Here is a 19,136-nt window from a genome sequence, read left to right as displayed (position 1 = left end):
AACTAGTTTAAACACCAGTGTCTTTTTTTGTTGGGTTTTGGTTTTTTTTGCACCGATTTCTTAAAAGGCACATTCATTTCCCATCATTGTTTCAAGCAAAGGGCAACACACTTATGTAAATGATGACTCAGTCACTCGCGGCCTAAGACGAGACCTCAAATAAATAAATGAAAAAGAACAAAAAGTGACATACAGAAAGAAAAGAATATCGGCAAGTAGCTAATATATATGTAGGCTACGAATTAATGGCAACTAGAAAGTGCAATCGCAAGATAAGCTTGCCGAACATAGGCAATCAAACTGATTTCAGTTTTTTCTTCATGGAAAGAGCAGAGGATTGTGAATACTAATCCAAAGGCTCAAAATGATGGCTGGTCCATTCTGATATTTTATGCTTCATCTGCCATCAAATGATCAAAGTCTTCCAAAAATGTATTTTATCTGAATTTCTAAATAAAGCCACAACAATGGTCAAACATTTTTACTGTGATCCAATATAGGAATAAACCATAAGTTAATGTTCTGCACCCTGATTGAAAGGTTTTAACATACACAAACTACTAAGCATTTGCGCAGACCATTTTTTTTAAACAATCAAACCCAAAGCAATAACCATTTCATTTTTTGACTCCAACATTTTATATAAACACAAAGACCAATGCTACACAGCAACATCCTGAGTCTGCATATACAAAGAAGTGTTCATATAACATTCTTACTACAACGTTTACATATGGCATAAACAGAAAACCATGAAATCCATGTGCGTAAAAAAAAATACAATTACCTCTGAAATAAGACAGATACCTTTGCTTTCAATTTGCTAAATTGAATTCACTCACATCTTACTTCTTTGATATGTGCTTGGGATGTATAGTATTTTGGCAAAATACAACATTCAAATAATTTTACAATTGCACAGAAAACCTATATGCAGCACATCCTGGCAATTATGACAGGAACATTTTCAGTTGCAACTGGACATATCTAGATTTTAAATGTTTTTTAACACTGAATGAAGAAACAGTGGAGATTTTCACTTCCTGAACACGGGTTAAGAAAATGAGAGCAACACACACAAGGAAAAAGAACAAAAAGACCAGAGAAATGGTATGGAGTCATGAAACCTTGACAGAGTGAACAAAGAATAATCATCAACAATAATGCCAGTATACACATTTGAGTTGTGATATACACAATATGGGGAGCTGACCAAAACACCAAAAGCCATGAAAAGGACAGACATTAAAAAGAGTGGCTTTGGTATTCTCAGGCAGTTCTAGGTCCGATAGCGAAAATAACAGAAGGGGGTGAGGGACTATTGGCCCCTGGGAGCAGCACCTGCTACATATTATCCATCATTTATCATGATTGTTAAGGAAAGCACAAATATTGTGCTGTTTCAGTGCTTTGAGCTAGATGGTGCATAGCTGGTGCAAGGTGTCCCTTGATCTTAAGTGCAGTGCCAGGCCATCTGAAACCACTGTGGTCTACGGTCAGTATTGTTACATTTGAACCACTTTTTCATAAGAACTGGTATAAACAGGTTGATGCTCATTGACTTCTTGATACAGCAGAGCCATGGTCCTAGAGAAGCTGTTAAACCATGTGGTTCAAAGCAGTGCATGTCCAGTGGACATGACCGACAGATGACCAATAGGAGTGGCAGGACACAGCCTGCTGGCCGATGGTCAGGGTGTGGAGGGAACAGGAGGGGCGGGGAGGTACTGGGCCAGTCGCCTCAAACACAGTTGACCAGGAGAGCATTCTCTGAGATCTGTTTTTCAACTGCTTGGTCCATAGCCTCCATAAACCTCTCGAGGGTCACCGTTGGGGTCTGGGGACGGAAGGGACACTGGCGTCAGGCAGACAAAACAAGGCAACACTCAAAGTATTTTTTTTTTTTTTTTTTTTTTTTAAACTTGCCTTTTTTTGTGAAATCTGAGAAAAATGTTTATTTGTTTTCAGAGAAGTATTAAAAATGGTTCAACACAAATGGTCATCAAAGGTTAGGTTTGTACCAGCAATCACTTGGCAATCATTGAGAGGAGTCTACCTTGACGAAGAGGGCGTGCGCCAAAAATGGAAGTTTCCTCAGTGCTCTACCGCTAAAGCCTTTGCTCTTCCTGTCAAACAAACCAAAACCAAGATATCATTTCCTACATTCTCCAGTAATGGCCTATAGCATGCAGCCCTATCAGCTGATATACGTGAAGAACACCAGAATTCGGACACTACTCCACAAGGGCGTGAGGTTGATAGGACCTGACTGACGGAACACTCACACTGCGATGTTCCTGAGTGAGAGGCTGAGTTCAGAGACATTGCTCTCCAGGAAGCCCATGGTCTCCAGTTCAAACATCGTCATCAGCTGCTGTCGAGGGTAGATGATCTGGCACTAACCAGCACAATGACAATGGCAGTAAGACATGATATACATGTGTGGTTCCAAATTCACCCAAACAGACCCAAAAAAGCCAATGCAAGTCATTATAATATAGAATATTATGAGTACTATAATATTATAATACCCATGATATTCAACTACAGTAAATCTACCCTAGATTTTGTATAGTCAAGCAGATCAAGAACTCAAGCAGTGCAAGTTCAAGCAGATACGATTGTTTCCCCAAATACATTCAACTTCATTTAGCTGGTGTTACTGTTGAAGACCAGTTGCGTGTCAGGAAGATATGAGAGAATTCCTTTACTACGTGTGCGTTTACTCAAAACCACTGTGAAACCACTGACTTGGCATTTCAGGCATAAACACAGCTGTGTTTCTCCCCAGAGCAGGCCAGACCTTCATTAGCTCCTCCAGACAGGAATGGTAGATGTTGAAAATGGCTTCAGTGGAGGGAGGGCCAATGTACTGCTTTATATCAGCCCGGTCCACAAACGCCAAGTCAATCTTCTCAGTCACGTTGGAGGTGGTGAGGATCACCACATTCGGGTGCCTGAGGGAGATGAGTGAGAACATGAGTGTGGGCCTGAGAAGAAACAAGGCAACATTAAAATCTCTGAGCATGACACACCAAGTTGTGTAAGCCCAGAGCCTGATTCTACTTCTATGACATGAACTGGCTTTATACCAGCAAATATTACATTAAAGTATACAGGAAAATGATTGTACCATGATGGGAAAAGTTTGTTATCCACCTTTCAGTGGATAACAAACTCCTATCAAAACAAATGTGGGCATCTCCATTCATTTCAGTCAAGAAATTCAGTGGAAAGCTACACATCTTGAAAGAAAAATCAAATGAGGAAAGAGATAAGAGGACAACATAAAGGCCCTTGATATTAATGATAAAAAATCATGTTTGAACCTGCAAGACTGGTATTACGAAATAACCTTTCATTTCACGGTATGGACATTCAAGTTCTATGGAAATGTGTGCCTTCTTGGAAGATAATAAAAAGCCCATAATCATACTGAACCTCTTTTTGGAAAACTATTTGAAACAAAGAAACTTCTAGAATTATAGCTGTCACTTAGAAATGTAAAACCTGCTATGGACAGAAGGACAGACTTGATGGATTGGCACACCGTTTGATCTGGTCGAGCTGTGTGAGGACAGAGTTGACTACTCGGATGGCGTCCGACGGCTCGGTGCCTGCTTGGGCAGCATTCCGGGCTGCTGTGAGACTCTCCACCTGGGCAAAGAGACACCGAAAGGACAAGAATGACACCAAGGACAAGCACGACACCAAGGACAAGCACGACACCAAAGACAAGAATGACACCAAGGACAAGCACGACACCAAAGACAAGCACGACACCAAGGACAAGCACGACACCAAGGACCAGCACGACACCAAAGACAAGCACGACACCAAGGACCAGCACGACACCAAGGACCAGCACGACACCAAGGACCAGCACGACACCAAGGACCAGCACGACATCAAGGACAAGCACGACACCAAGGACAAGCACGACACCAAGGACAAGCACGACACCAAGGACCAGCACGACACCAAGGACCAGCAAGACACCAAGGACCAGCACGACACCAAGGACCAGCATGACACCAGCACCTTAAAATCGTCAGCAAGTGAGCTGCTGCCATCAACTGTGGTTTGTAATTAATCATAGTTTTGTGTCTTCGCAGCATATGGAAACCATATATGTATGAGCATACCATTTGATTCAGCACTGTTGCTGCCATTTGTACACTGCTGTCCTGAGAAATAAATTAGCGATTCTCTCCCCACAACGAAAAGAGTGAAAATGCACTTTCATTACCTCATCAATCAGAACGAAAACCAGAGCTTCTTTATCATCGATCAACTGCTGAATTTTCTGGAACATCTTGGTGACAAGTTTACCACTCTGTAACAAAGTATGCAAATCTACATTAAGTACAACAACTCATGTCTTAAATGAAGGCTTCAATGTAATAAAATCTGATTTACCTCTGAAAACCACTTGGAGAACAAACTGTGGCTATTTATCTCCACAAACTGTCCATACGAGTACCTGCAGGAAGTGTGAGATTATTGACATTATTAGCTGGCAGGCACTTCATTCCTAACTCAGCGTCTCATCCGGTCAGAGCACTCACGCACCTGTTTGACAGCCTGATGGAAAGCTTCTGGGCCAATGCCTTACACAGAGAGGTCTTACCAGTGCCCGGGGGCCCTGGGGGGAGAAATTATACTCAAATGATTTTATTAATTATTGACAGCTTTCTTACTTTTTAAGGTATTTGTATTTACTTATTTTTTTTAAACCATTCTACCATTTAAAGAGTTTCACACCAGTCATGTTCTGGCCCTCACCATGAAGCAACACAACACGGTTCCATGAAATCAGGTTGCTGCTTACATTCTTGTCGGAGAAGAAAATTGTTGTAGAAACATAATCCAAGAGCTGCAAAATAATATTTTAAAGTTCATAAAGACAGCTTGAATCTAAATATCCACAATTTGAAAAATGGAGGTCTATTAAACAATGACAAAAAATTTTTTACTTGAGATTTAACTCCATCCTCATAGATCAAGCTTTCCCAAATGCCGTGAAATTCAGCTGAAAATAGAAGAGAAAACAATTAGCAAGCTTGAGATGGCACAATACTAACCATGATATATACTCAGTGAGCACTTTTATTAGTTATTTTTTAGACTTATTAAGTCTTCTGCTGCTGTAGCCTATACACTAAGAGGTTTAACGCTTTGTGTTCAGAGATGCGCTTCTGCATACCACTGTTGTAATGCGTGGTTGTTTCCGTTACTCTCACAGGTCAGTTTCGACCAGTCTGGCCCTTCTCCTCTGACCTCTTTAACAATGCGTTCTGCCCACAAAACTGCTGCTCACTGGATGTATTTTGCTTTTTGCACCATTCTCTGCAAACTCGACTGTTGTGCGAGAAAACCCCAGGAGACCAGCAGTTTCTGCGATACTCTGATCACCCTGTCTGGCACCAACATCATTCCATGGTCAAAGTCACTTAGATCACATGTATTCCCCATTCTGACATTGGCCCTGCATGGAATAAAGTTATTCACCCACCTGCTGGTAACAGCCAGTGATTGGCTGCAGATAGGTCCTCCTCCTCCTCTAAGTTCAAGGTGCTAGGCCCCTCATCATTGAGGGAGAAGATATGAATGGACAGACAGCAGCTTTTCAGATCTATGGGCTGAGGGGGGAAATCAGTATCATTGTCACTAAATTAATTTTCCATTGCAAATGCAATCCGTTAATACGTTTTTGGTCAATATATTATCATATGAAACCCATAATATAATAAATAGGGTCAATGAGCATTACAGTAAAAATCACATTTGGCTGCAGCAAATGAGAAGTGATATGAATTCTGGCGGGAACTGTATTTTACTTGTCGCTCAGCATCCACAATGGCCACTGATTCCACGTGTTTGATGAGGAACTCTTCATCGAATTCGACCCACTTGTAATCCCCGAACACCATGCGATGCCGGTTGAGCAGCGCCAGGACGTGCGTCTTAATGTCATCTCGCCTCGCAGTGCTGCAATGAACCAATTCTACTGTTAGACAACACATAGAAATCAGAAATACAATATATTTTGTATTTTCGTATGTATTTATATAACTCGTTCCATTTGCTTGCTATAATTAAAAGCGTTATTATTACTGTATACGCCAGGTACGGCTGCCGTGGTAACATTGGTGATGGGAGAGCGAGGCAAGATCATGGAGCTGAAGTATCCTGTCAATCATTGAATTATCTGTGCCAAATTAAAAGTGTATTGTATTCCTCTACTAGCTAAGTAACATCAACTCATATGTGTGATTGAATGATTTGGTCAATATTAGATCGTTTTTGTCACTCTGGTCTTTGTAAACGGTTAGCTAGCTAGTTATTGTTATTGGAAAATTTAACATGAATTGTGATAACAGCCCACTTGCTTGACGTTCAACACGACTTCAACTTCGACTTCAATTCAACACATACATTGCAAATGTTATTAACATTGGCCAATTGACATTACATTACATTACAAGGCATTTAGCAGACGCTCTTATCCAGAGCGACGTACAATGAAGTGCAGATCAAATACATTGACGTTCACTATAGATGTTAGGTAGCTAGTTACTGATAATGCTTGACTGCTCAAGGTAGCTAGCTAACCAGATTGTTCAGCGTTTGGCAGTCAACCAAAACAAGGAGACAGTCACTCAACTAACGTTAGCTAGCAAAATACCTGTGAGATTTCACGTGAACTTCAACATGCACGTTTGTGGGACTTATGTCATTTGGAGCATGCTTGAGATCCCCAACCACGTCCATTTTGTCGCCGTCCATGGTTAATGTTTTAGATAGCTAACTGTAGTTAATATAACCAACGTTACTATCAGCAAAGCACAGAAATGAGTACGAGATTGAACTTGGCGCGCAGCTTTCAGTCACCCGGAAGTGAACATGATCATTGGGGAGGTCCGAAATGAACACTTCCGACAAGCTGCTTTTCTTTTGAACGCTAGAATACAATATCAGAGCTAGGATACTAGGATACTATACTGGTATTTTTAAATATGGGGAAAAAACACAAAAAACACAAGCCGGAATGGAGAACTGTTGACGGTGAGATAAGAAAACCGTCGCGGAAAGACGGCTTGGAGGCTGCAGCATGGTTATAGCTAGCTAGCTAGCTAGCTACTGCTTCCTAACGTCTGTTTTGATTCACAATACCTGGTTGTTGATTGGACAAAATAGTTGTAAACATACTGGCTTGACTTGAGTTTCCTATTTTTTTCTGGTCAGCTGTTGCGTATTTTCAGTGTAGCATATTTATATTTGCGTTTACGTTTCAAATACATGCGTCTCTTTTTTAAATACATTTTAAGAACAAGCGATTTACTAAAGGTGCATTTAGAACACAAGGCTACATTGAAAATAGGTTCATGATTACGCATGCACATGGCTATATAAGTTACTGTATATAGTAAACTGTTCAGGTGTTTAGGGATTCGTGGCTGAGTTCGGCAGAGATGGAGGAACAAGAACATTTTAAATTTGAGGATCACTGCTCTATTCATCCTCAGCTTTCACTGTTACACGTTATACATAACAAGGATTGTTTTGAGCTGATGACTAACTATACTGTACTGCTGCTGTTTCATTGGTTATGGTTATATGGAAATCCGGGACCTCGGAGGTTTGACTTTTGTATGTTTCAGGCTATGAGGACAAACCTCTTGAAAAACCCCTAAAGCTGGTACTGAAAGTGGGAGGGAATGAAGTGACAGAACGATCAGGCTCGGGGCATGACTCCAGTTACTATGACGAGAGGTCTGACCATGAACGTGAGCGGCACAAGGAAAAGAAGAAGAAGAAAAAGAAGAAATCAGAGAAGGAGAAAGACAAGCATGGAGATGATGAGGAGAGGAGGAGAAGGAAGGTGAGTGAGCTGAATTACACCCAGGGTGAGAAGAGACACTGTCCCATGCTGATGTTGGACCGGGCTTACAGACATTACATTATATTGGTGGCATTTGGCAGACGCTCTTATCCAGAGCGACGTACAGTTGATTAGACTAAGCAGGAGACAATCCTCCCCTGGAGCAATGCAGGGTCAAGGGCCTTGCTCAAGGGCTCAACGGCCGTGCAGATTTTAATGCTGGCTACACCGGGGATCGAACCACCGACCTTGCGGGTTCCAGTCATGTACCTTAACCACTACTCTACAGGCCGACCAAAGGCTGTGGAAAATATCCAGGGTTGTAAATGTATAGCTAAATGTAAGCTATGTACTCAGCTGCTTTCCGGTTCTCTGCAAAACAATGCATCATTTATACAATTGGGATGCAGGCTTTATTCCCTAATTGCACCCTGCCGTTTTACCTTTGAGCTTGTCCTAAATTGCTTCAGTAGATATCCTGCTGTATTTATTGTCTGTATAGGACATAAACCAAGTTACGAGTGTGTACTAAATGTCTAACCATCTCTTTTAGGAGGAGAAGAAGAAGAAGCGGGAAAGGGAGCTGTGTGAAAGTGAGGCTGCTGTTCCAGTAGAGCCGTTCTCTTTACCAAAAACTGAGGTGAGCTTCTGATGACCGCTGTGTAGAATGGGTCTTTTGGAGTGATCCAGACCAAATGCTTTGTACATGTTAACCCATTGATTGTTATCAAACTGAATATTGGGTACCTATTGAAGGAATGGCCTCGCAATAGGTGAGAGAAGTACCAACCAGTCAGGGGATGGAAGTTTTATTTAATTTGGTGCGAAAGGAGGCCTACTTTGCATAGGTTAAAGGGTTTAGGAGCCAGGGTTTAATCACTCTTATGCATGCAAAGTGCAGTGTTACTTTGGTGAAGTGCATGAGGGTTATGTTTCCGCTGCATTAAGTGTGCGTGCACTCAAGCAGCGCCTGTTTCCATCGAGCTTGTTGTTATTTTTCCACATTAATCTGTGGGAGGCCGTTCTCTCTGCCTCTTCTGAAGCAAAGCCTAGTGGAGTAAGTGCTCCCTCGCGTGCAGTAGGTGGGACTCTTCTCCTAACTAAGATCCAGGTGTGACTAAAATAATGTGAAGAGGGCAGGGGTGTTCATGGGGGCAGGCAGGTGTGTTTCAGAAGGTGTTGAGGGGGAGTGGATGTGGGTATGAAGCTGTATGTGTGTGCATGTCTGCTTCAGAAGGTTTTGGGGGGGAAGTGGACGTTGGTAGGAGGCTGTATGTGTGTGCATGTATGCTTCAGAAGGTATTGAGGGGAAGTGGACATTGGTAGGAGGCTGTATGTGTGTGCATGTATGCTTCAGAAGGCATTGAGAGGCAGTGGATTGTATGAGGCTGTATGTGTGCATGTATGTTTCAGAAGGCATTGAGAGGCAGTGGATTGTATGAGGCTGTACGTGTGCATGTATGTTTCAGAAGGCATTGAGAGGCAGTGGATTGTATGAGGCTGTACGTGTGCATGTATGTTTCAGAAGGCATTGAGAGGCAGTGGATTGTATGAGGCTGTATGTGTGCATGTATGTTTCAGAAGGCATTGAGAGGCAGTGGATTGTATGAGGCTGTACGTGTGCATGTATGTTTCAGAAGGCATTGAGAGGCAGTGGATTGTATGAGGCTGTACGTGTGCATGTATGTTTCAGAAGGCATTGAGAGGCAGTGGATTGTATGAGGCTGTACGTGTGCATGTATGTTTCAGAAGGCATTGAGAGGCAGTGGATTGTATGAGGCTGTACGTGTGCATGTATGTTTCAGAAGGCATTGAGAGGCATTGGATTGTATGAGGCTGTACGTGTGCATGTATGTTTCAGAAGGCATTGAGAGGCATTGGATTGTATGAGGCTGTATGTGTGCATGTATGTTTCAGCCGCTGGAGGAGAAGAAAAGGAAGCGGGAGAGGCTGGCTGAGGCGGATGGCGAGCCGGAGGAGTTCCACCCCAGGGTGAAGGTGGAGGTGGAGCAGCTGCCGCTGGGAGACCGGCCTGTCAGGGCCTGCAGGACCCAGCAGGGTAGGGGACCCCAGGGGCCTCTCCCTATCCACTCTGGATTGAGTGATTAGTTATTATCTCAAGTTTTCTGTTGAGGTTTGCTTCTTGATCACCAGCAACAGGAATTTAATTTGAAGGAGCTGTAAGATCCATTGGTGGTGAATGGGTGACCTTATATACTCTTTCTTACATGCTCTGTGTTGTGCATGTGCGTGCGTATGTGTGTGTATGTGAATTTTAATTCAACAGAGAATGAGTGCACACCTCGACAGCAGCTCCTAGAACACTTCCTGCGACAGCTACAGAGGTGAGACATTAACATAAAGATTCCTGCCTCTTGAGTGTGAGGGTCCGGGGTAAGACGGGTAAATGAATATAGTCCAGTACATTATCATGTTGCATCTTCATTTACACAGGCAGTTGTTCTGTTGTTTTGTAGGAAGGATCCTAATGGCTTCTTCGCCTGGCCAGTCACAGACGCCATTGCTCCAGGCTACTCCATGATCATCAAGCATCCCATGGACTTCAGTACCATGAAAGATAAAATCACAAGCAACGAGTACACGACTGTCACCGAATTCAAGGTAGAGCTGATGGGGTTGGGGGGAGGGGTGCCATCATAGTCCTATAGCTGCAGAAAAAGGGCTGTGTTAGGAGTGCCGATTACAGACCAGACACCTGTGGCCTCTAATACCAATTTGAAGATGCTCTGCTCAGCAAACTTTGAGAATTACACTCATGTGCCACATTTGTTGAGACTCTGTGGTTTTGCTGCAGTTATAGAAGAGATGGCATTGCTTAAGAGGTAATTCTTATCTCAATAAGGGTATTAAGAATGGAAATAGGAAATACTAATGTAAAACATGAAGTTTAGTCTGGCACGATTTTCTTTTTTACAAGTCAGAGACTGAGACATTTTCAAACATGTATTTTCCTTTCTACGCTTCCCATAGGCAGACTTCAAGCTGATGTGTGACAATGCCATGGTCTACAATCGTCCAGAGACTGTGTATTACAAGGCAGCCAAGAAGCTGCTTCACACCGGGTTTAAGATGATGAGCAAAGTAAGGATTTTCTCAGGCAAAGAATGCAGAAACTGCCGTTCACTGCTGCCGTTCACTGTTCCATTACTTTGCTTTATGTGGTCCGGAGCCATGCTGAGGCCTCAGAATGTACATTTTGTGTGGCTCTTGCTTGTGGCTAGAGGGACATTCTCCCCACAGCCAAAAATGGTGCATGTCATCTTCTTGTGCATGCTGAGGAACCCTATACTAGTTGAACTGTCCACATCAGGGCTCAGAAAACCATTTCTCGATTTGATCAAAATAACTTCATATGCCACTTCAAAGATTACCAGATGGTTTTTATCTGGAAGCACTGACAAGGGAATTAGACTTCGATCAAAAGATACAAGCTGCACTCTCAAATCCTAGATGCAGTACTGCTGATGTACCCTTTGGAAAGGTAGGTGACCTGTGCTGAATAAATTGATTGTTCATAAAACTGTAGTTTTGGTACAAGAAAGCTTTATTATTATTATTATTATTATTATTATTATTATTATTATTATTATTATTATTATTATTATTATTATTATTATTATTATTATTATTATTATTATTATTATTATTATTATTATTATTATTATTAATAAGAAGAAGAAGAAGAAAAATAATAATGGTGATGAGGAAAATCTGCAAAATACGAATAATAAAGATGATGGCCAATACTTAGTACTAATTCCCCCTGCTGTTTCACACATGATTGTGAGATTTTGACCACTTCATTCCACCTCCACCTCCATCTCCAACTCCATCTCCAACTCCATCTCCATCTCCATCCCATCGGCTGTCATGGTGGCTCCTGCTTGTTTACAGGAAGCGTTGAGTGACCCCTGTGGGGCTCTTATCTCTGCTCTGTTTGCAGGAGCGGCTGTTAGCTCTGAAGCGCAGCATGTCTTTCATGCAGGACATGGATTTTTCTCAGCAGGCGGCCATTTTGGGTGACGAGGACATTGCCTCCGAGGAGCCACCACCTGAGGTCATTCCGGTACCAGTCGAGTCTGCCAAAAAGTCCAAAAAACAGCCCCCCATCAGGTAAAGAGTACTATTAACCTGGTTCTGGCCTGCTGAAACTAGCTAAACCATTAGTGCCATTAGTTGAAGTGCAGGTCATTGGAAGATTATGGTTGTATCACCCTCCTGGCATGAAGGAATGCTTAATGGGGAGGGGAATGATGCTTAAGGAACCCCATGATGGGTGGAGCTGTAGTGGGCTGTTAACTTACGGAGTTGTACCAGCCATTATTTTGCTACACAGGTCAGTCTTTTGTTTGGCTCATCCAACAGAATGACTGACTGCACATAATGGCTCTACCCATTGTGGGGCTCACGAGGCTCCAGTGAAGGGGGACTGAGCTGAGATATGAAAGTATGAGTCCTTCACCTGGGACACCCCCAAATTGATACACTGCACAAAAAAATCTGCATGTAACAATATTTATGTAATGATGCTGATTCAATTCCATTTACACCAGAATGATGTCGTATGGATTCTTGGGCAGGCCCATGCGTTGGTCTGTGAGCACCAGTGCTTGTAAACCCTAGTCATGGAGTGGAATCAGTTGTTGTTTTATGTCCTAAAAGCAATAACATTTTCCTATGGCTCAATACAGGAGGATTTGGTATTTATGAGCAACATGGCATTTTACATTTTAACTTATCAATGGTGTGTTCATTTATTGGACTGCCAATAATTGTATTTCAATGAACATCCAGGCAGTAAGGACATGCCATCAGACCTCATGTTGAGAGATGATACATTAGACATTTTGTAAGAATCCACCTTTATCCTGTGGCTTTGCGAACACTCTTACGTGTAAGACAAAGTGCTTGCATTGGGTGTTTAAACGTGTAAATGAGGACTATATGTCTGTTAGTGGTACCGTGGGGATGTGTGAGTGATGTGCTTCTCTGGCCCCGCTGCAGTGACCCGTACGAGCCAGAGGGGAACGCCTGCAGCCTGACGGACAGCACGGCAGAAGAGCACGTCCTGGCCCTGGTGGAGCACGCCGCTGACGAGGCCCGCGACCGCATCAGCCGATTCATGCCCAACTCCAAAGTAGCGCTTTCCCCCGGGCAGTCGGCTCACAGCAGCATTTTCATATTATCACTGAGGGAGCGCAGGCTATCTGCAGCCCATAGGCTAGGTCGTGTTTGGTTCCCGTTGTGAAAAATATTTGACTACATTCTCAGAGATTGGAATTGTATTATGAGTGTCGCATGGTATCTCAAAGAAAAATATAGCGAAGTCTTTATGAGAATAAAGCAGTTAATAATAATTGTGTTCTCATGTTGAGACTTTTTTCTGCAACAGAATGGTTCCTCGAAAGACTTTTCTCTCTTTTCTCTGTGAGACCTGCCCATATCAAATTCATCATACAAATGTATAGCTTTATTTAACCTTTTGATTTGTTTCTTAACGACAGACTAACCTTGACATTCTGTTAGGTTTCGCTTAGGAAAAACATACAATGAAACCAATTTGGATTTAATTCAAGAATTGCATTTGTACTCCTTGTGCTCACACACTCTACATGCTGCCTTGGTGCGGGGGGTTTCTCTGAGAGGTTCTGTCTCTGTGTTGCTAGATAGGGTACCTGAGAAAAGAGACCGATGGTGCTCTGGTCTACACTGTGGTGAATCAGCAGGACCCAGATGCCGAAGGTAGGGTTGAAATGAACTTTCATCCCTTTGAAGGAGCCTAAAATGTTTTAAAATAAGAGGGGACTTTAAGACTCACGTCAGGCACGTCTCTCAAACCTCCCCTCATAGAGAGTATGGACAGCTAGCCCTGCTCTCTGGGAAATGAATAGGCCATTGCCATTTAACAGATATACTGTATCTGTATATTGCCTGTGGCTAGCCTATTTTCCATTCATTTTCCACTGTTAACTTTATGTGGAATGGAGCTAACTGGTTTATATCTTATATGTTAACAGAGGAGGAAACTCACCCTGTGGACCTGAGCTCTCTGTCTACTAAGCTTTTGCCTGGTCTAACTACCCTTGGCTTCAAAGATGACCGAAGGCATAAAGGTAGGTCCTTAAAGAAGGAAGTGTACTGCACGTTCAATTGGGCCATGGGACAAACATGAGGCATAGATTCATATTAAACCCCAGACTAATATGGTGAAGAATATGTCATGTGTAGATTTGGCAAGTTCCAAGGGAATACATGGGGCAGTTTATATTTGAAAGAAGTAGGTCACAAATGTAGACGCTGTTAATATTTGCATTGATCATTTGCTTACGTTTGAATAGCAGTAATGATTGTTGACTCTCTCCTCTTGTAGTGACATTCCTCAACAGTGCGTATAACACACAGACCCTCCAGAACAACACCGTATACCCGGACCTGCTGCCCGAGGAGATGGATTTGCTGTATTCTGCGTATGGGGATGAGACCGGGGTCCAATGTGCACTCAGGTTAGGGAATGAGGCGGAGAAGGAAGGGGATACGGGGTCTAGTGCACGCTCTGCTGGTGTCATTCAGCAAATCTGAGCTTCCACATACAACTGCCATAGAAAATCATCATTGAATATCATCATGTACATGTTCTACTAACTCAAAAAAAGCAAATTTCATACAGGTTTGCATAATTGTATACTTTCAATACCCTTTATGTACATAACATTTTAACATAGTACATATGCAATTGAAATTGTACTTCCCTCTAGGGTCTTTCAGCGCACTTAGCCCTGGTTATCGGTATGCACTTTGTTGTACGTCGCTCTGGATAAGAGCGTCTGCCAAATGCCAATAAAGTAAATATGCTTTGGATTTAAAAAATACAAATAGAAATAGAAAATAAATCAAAGGAAAACACTGCAGTAATGTTGATGCCATCATTTTCAAATACTTATTCATTAAAAAAAGATTACAGCACACTGAATGCTGAAAATATTGTTGACTAAAGTGATGTGAAGGGAATGGTATTTTTCTGGGTTTTCAGGTGTAATACTAAAATGCACACAAGTGATACAGTAGACGCATCACCCTCTTCAGTCTGTATTTAGTGGCCAGCCTTGTTTTGTGTAGATCATTTGTACGCCTGTCCTGTGTGTCTCCCAGTCTACAGGAGTTTGTAAAGGGCTGTGGGGGCTTCACCAAGAAGCTGGTGGACGGATTGCTGGACAAGATGACGGGAGGCGATCACTCCAAATCCGTCTTCCAAATCCGACAGGTAGTGTGTGTGCATGTGTGGAAGATGAGTCTTTCATTCTTTCAGCTGATAAGAAACATTTGATTCTTATCAATGGTTAGTTTACATTTAAGTTAATTTTATGGTAAACAGATTGCTAAGAACTTTACAAGAATGTTGTAAAATAAATACTTAGAAAATGTCCCTTTTCCTCAGAAAAGAAACATGGTGATGAAACCTGATGAGATCAAGTCCAGTCTATGTGACATGCAGGTAAACTTAATGTTTTCAGACACTCTAGTGCGCCGTAGTGTCTGCTGGTTTTTGGGGTGTTCTGGGTTCATTCAGGTCATTGATTGGTTAAAGTATCCACACGCCTTGTTCTCAAGGCCCTAATTGGCCTTAATTGGCAGCTGATTGAAAGGAAACCACAAAAACCTGCAGACACTGCGGCCCCCCGGGAATTCAGTTTGACACCCCTGCTCTAGTGTGTTGCCAAAATTTGTTAATTTGATTTTTTTAAATGTATTTGAATCTTCACTCTTGTAGTAAGTCGCTCTGGCTAAGACCATCTGCTCAATGGCAGCAATGCAATGCAATGTAATGTAATTGTTGATATGGTTGACCGTGTCCATGTGGTGTGGGATAGATCAGTGGTTTCTGTACCGAGGTGTCCAGCAGTCTGCATTGTGCATCACACACACTGACCCAGCTCCTGCTCTGTCAGGTGGGGGATGGGAGTGGCGTGTCGGGAGAGAACAGCTCTGTTCTGGATTTCATGTCCATCAAGACTTACTCAGACATGTCTCTGGACATGTCACTGCTGAACAATCTGGGTAACGCTCTCGCCCGAAAACCTATTTCACACGGACTTACATTCCTCAAATTATATGTCTTGTGTTTTAAATGTAAACTGCTTTATGTTTAAATACTTATGTTAAAGGATAATGTCACTATCTGTCTTATGATAAATAGACCTTGCGATGTTACACCACGTTTCGTCCGAAATAAGTATTCCAATAGACAGGTAATGTCTTGTTGGAGAAAATCTCCTGTGATCTCATGTGAAATGAAGCCATGGAAAACTCATAACCGATAGGCTAGTGTTCTTAGCAGTCTCGTCGGTGGTGATCATCTGCAGGTAAAACGGTGAAGAAGGAGTCTGAGCATGATGACGGGCACCTGCACTTTGATGAGACCGCCAAGCTGCTGCAGGACCTCCAGGAGGTGCAGGTGGACAGAGTGGGGTCGCGACCCTCCTCCAATCTCTCCTCGCTGTCCAATGCATCCGAGAGAGACCAGCACCATCTGGGTGAGGGCCACAGACCTCCTCTCCCTCACAGTTCATAGCACTACTGTGGCATTTCACCTCCTGCAGCCCCTGAACTCTGACTGATCTTATCAAATGGCAGTTATCTTTGGAGGAACTTTATTGGAAGAAATATGTAGCAAATTTTGCGAAACTATTGGCCTGAATCCATCAAGGGGCTAAAGCTAAGATATTTTTCAGAACTGTTAGAACTAAAAATAAATTGTAAATGTTCAAGTAGAAGTAAATACTAAATGTTATAATTATATGTCATTTGTGTGGTGGTATATCATAGATTGATGTACCCATTTCTTTCTTCTTTATTTTGGTCTTTCCAGGGAGCCCATCCCATCTAGGTGTTGGGGACCAGCCTGAAATGGTTCATGACCCGTATGAGTTTCTTCAGTCTCCAGAACCAGGCTCCACAGCCAACAGCTGATCCTCTCCCAGGAGAACCCCCCTCCCCCACCCCATGTAGTAGAGAAAGCAGGAGGCTTCATGAACCCCATGTGTGGGGCTGATGATTGCCATGTCAAAGCAGACCAAATGTGGTCTGCTTTTATTTTATTTTTAATATGTCATTGGTTCTGCAATGTCACGGACCTCCAGCCATTTTGGGATTAAAGCCTCACAATCCCACCACCAGTCAAGAAACTAGACCTGTAGTGTATATTAATGTCGTTTATAGGGAGAAAAATGAACCATATTCTTTGTGTGAAAGCTGATTGTGTGTTCAGCTGATTTGTGATTGTTCATTCAAGGTTTTGTGAATAAATGCTCTTCGGAGAAGTCTGTTTTTATACAGTGATACAGTGTTTTGTATTTTTTTTTCCCCCTTCAGACTTTCGAGTGTAGTTGGAGCGCATTCGCATGTCTTCATTCACATGTTTGTAGACTTCAGCTGCGCACTTGGAAATGAGATGTTTACTGAGGTCTGATAAAGTTGTGGTATTGGTGAATATTCAGAAAGTCCCTCCTAAACCCTGGCAGCTAGCCTTGCTTACTAGCGAATTGCCTGCCCTGGATATTTTGTGTCAACATTTCTATAAACTGGGTTAATGTATACCCAATCAGTCTGTGTGCTCTAGTCTTCTCTCATCCCTTAGGCACCATCTGGGTAAAGTAATACTCCTTTCAGTGGTCCAAGAATACTTCCTCAGGCTATGTGGTTTTTTACCAAAACATACTAAGCTCAAACAATACAGGACTGTTGTCTGGAGTTAAGATGGCTCTTTGACAAAATAGAGGGTCTGTTGTACAAAGCTACCTTGTCTCAGCGCCAGTGTCATTGTGTAACATTGATAGAGACCATAGCTTAGAAAGTGCTATTGGAATCACATATGGCTTGACGGCTGGCTTCCCTATGGACTGTGCCACATATCTTCCCTCAATTCAGATTTTTTAGCTCGGATCCATTTGGACTCCCAATATGATTTATTTCCACTTACTCATATGATGCAAATAAGAACTGAAAGGTTGCAACTCTTCTTTTTTTTGTGTTCACACTGTTCTAAAAACCTTTCACATACGCCTGAAAAAACAGAATTTACCACTTTTAATTGCAGAGGTTTGATGTGCAAATGATATGTATATTTGGATTGGGTGTTACATTTGAACTTCAGAAAGTTCATCACACTCATCTGTTGTTTTGATCTACACTTCTATTCAGGTTTCTGTGATTAAAGAAAGTGTAAATGGCAAAACTACTGTCATTGAAATAGCTTATGTTCTCCCAGGTTTTGTGTTTTCTCACTGCAATCACAGTTGAGAATCAGACCTGTTTCAAGTTAACGTAGTGCAAAGTGAGCATATGTCTATCCGAACACAAGGCTTATATGCTGTTAACCTTGGAGACACATTTGGTTTGGTGCACTTTTTAGTAAATGTCTGTTAACACATTGCTTGATGCTCATGTTCAAATTAGTTTGGTTGAAAATGTGTTCATTTTATTAACAACAGGTAAGTTCAGAGAGAAAGAGGTACCCCATAAAAGTGAAAGTGAGTGTGATGCCTGAAGGTGATAAATGTGACAGGCATACGACACCATCAACAACCAGTTTCCATCTGCTCCCCCACACTGCAATCACTTAAAGGCAAACATTTGGAAAGGCACAGTATCCTAGCAGGTATTTCACTCTCTGGATCTCCTCTACAAAGGGTTGGAATGGAAACCTCAAAGGAGCTTGGTGCTCTGTGTGGTGTTTACAACAACAGTCACATGTTTACAACAGCTGTCCTATGTTTACCAGAATATCACAAGTCCACATTCACTATATATTGTGAGATGGCATTGGGGAAAAAGCACTACTTTCTTCCTCAAACAGATATTTCACGCTTTATGGTATATGCAAAATTTAGGGCTAAGCTCGGTATAAAAAAATAATGTGGAATGCCCTTTGGCCTGTTTCTACCAGGGCATCGAGCCATAAAACAGGCAACAGGGAACTAGAGGCCAAGGCCTGCGTCTTTTGTGAGAACCAATTGCGATGATTGAAAGCATTTCCCTTCCCTATCCGTTAGTTCAGGTTTTTTATTAAGCTTAATAAAATTATTATATTCTGACATTTTACCACCCATAGATGTGTAAGATAAGTTGAATATAATGAATACATACATATGTCAGAACTATTTTTGAACAGGTCACCTTTCCTTATATTCAGGAAATATAGTGAACCTAATTCAGCTTGACATACTATTTGCCC

The 19,136-nt window shown here is 42.1% G+C and overlaps 2 protein-coding genes across 4 annotated transcripts; one reads left to right on the top strand and one right to left on the bottom strand.

The window, feature by feature from the left end:
• Positions 1-1,031: 1,031 nt before the first annotated feature.
• trip13 (thyroid hormone receptor interactor 13) lies at positions 1,032-6,910 on the bottom strand. Its single transcript, XM_061259014.1, has 13 exons — positions 6,689-6,910; positions 5,841-5,991; positions 5,516-5,642; positions 4,977-5,032; positions 4,786-4,876; positions 4,573-4,645; positions 4,420-4,483; positions 4,250-4,336; positions 3,551-3,657; positions 2,804-2,957; positions 2,286-2,398; positions 2,057-2,126; positions 1,032-1,837 (listed from the first exon to the last, which is right to left on the bottom strand). Exons 1-13 carry the CDS (start codon positions 6,787-6,789, stop codon positions 1,742-1,744), a joined length of 1,290 nt encoding a protein of 429 aa, XP_061114998.1. The 5' UTR covers positions 6,790-6,910; the 3' UTR covers positions 1,032-1,741.
• On the top strand, positions 6,857-17,242 carry brd9 (bromodomain containing 9). Of its 3 annotated transcripts, none has more exons than XM_061258988.1 (17): positions 6,857-7,068; positions 7,665-7,885; positions 8,439-8,525; positions 9,803-9,944; positions 10,173-10,230; positions 10,363-10,507; positions 10,877-10,987; positions 11,850-12,019; positions 12,911-13,043; positions 13,573-13,648; positions 13,924-14,019; positions 14,277-14,409; positions 15,056-15,167; positions 15,342-15,398; positions 15,853-15,961; positions 16,267-16,437; positions 16,773-17,242. In XM_061258988.1, the coding sequence occupies exons 1-17, from the start codon at positions 7,020-7,022 to the stop codon at positions 16,871-16,873; spliced, it is 1,971 nt and encodes a 656-aa protein (XP_061114972.1). In that variant the 5' UTR covers positions 6,857-7,019; the 3' UTR covers positions 16,874-17,242. The 3 variants fall into 3 exon arrangements, with proteins under 3 accessions (XP_061114972.1, XP_061114986.1, XP_061114977.1); XM_061259002.1 differs by having other exon boundaries at positions 6,858-7,068; positions 11,913-12,019; XM_061258993.1 differs by having other exon boundaries at positions 6,859-7,068; positions 11,910-12,019.
• Positions 17,243-19,136: the final 1,894 nt, after the last annotated feature.

The sequence above is a fragment of the Conger conger genome, chromosome 1 (assembly GCF_963514075.1).
Source record: "Conger conger chromosome 1, fConCon1.1, whole genome shotgun sequence".
NCBI classification, from domain to species: Eukaryota; Metazoa; Chordata; class Actinopteri; order Anguilliformes; family Congridae; genus Conger; species Conger conger.
The sequence above is the reverse complement of the archived record's forward strand: the minus strand, read 5'-3'. Positions and strand labels throughout refer to the sequence as shown.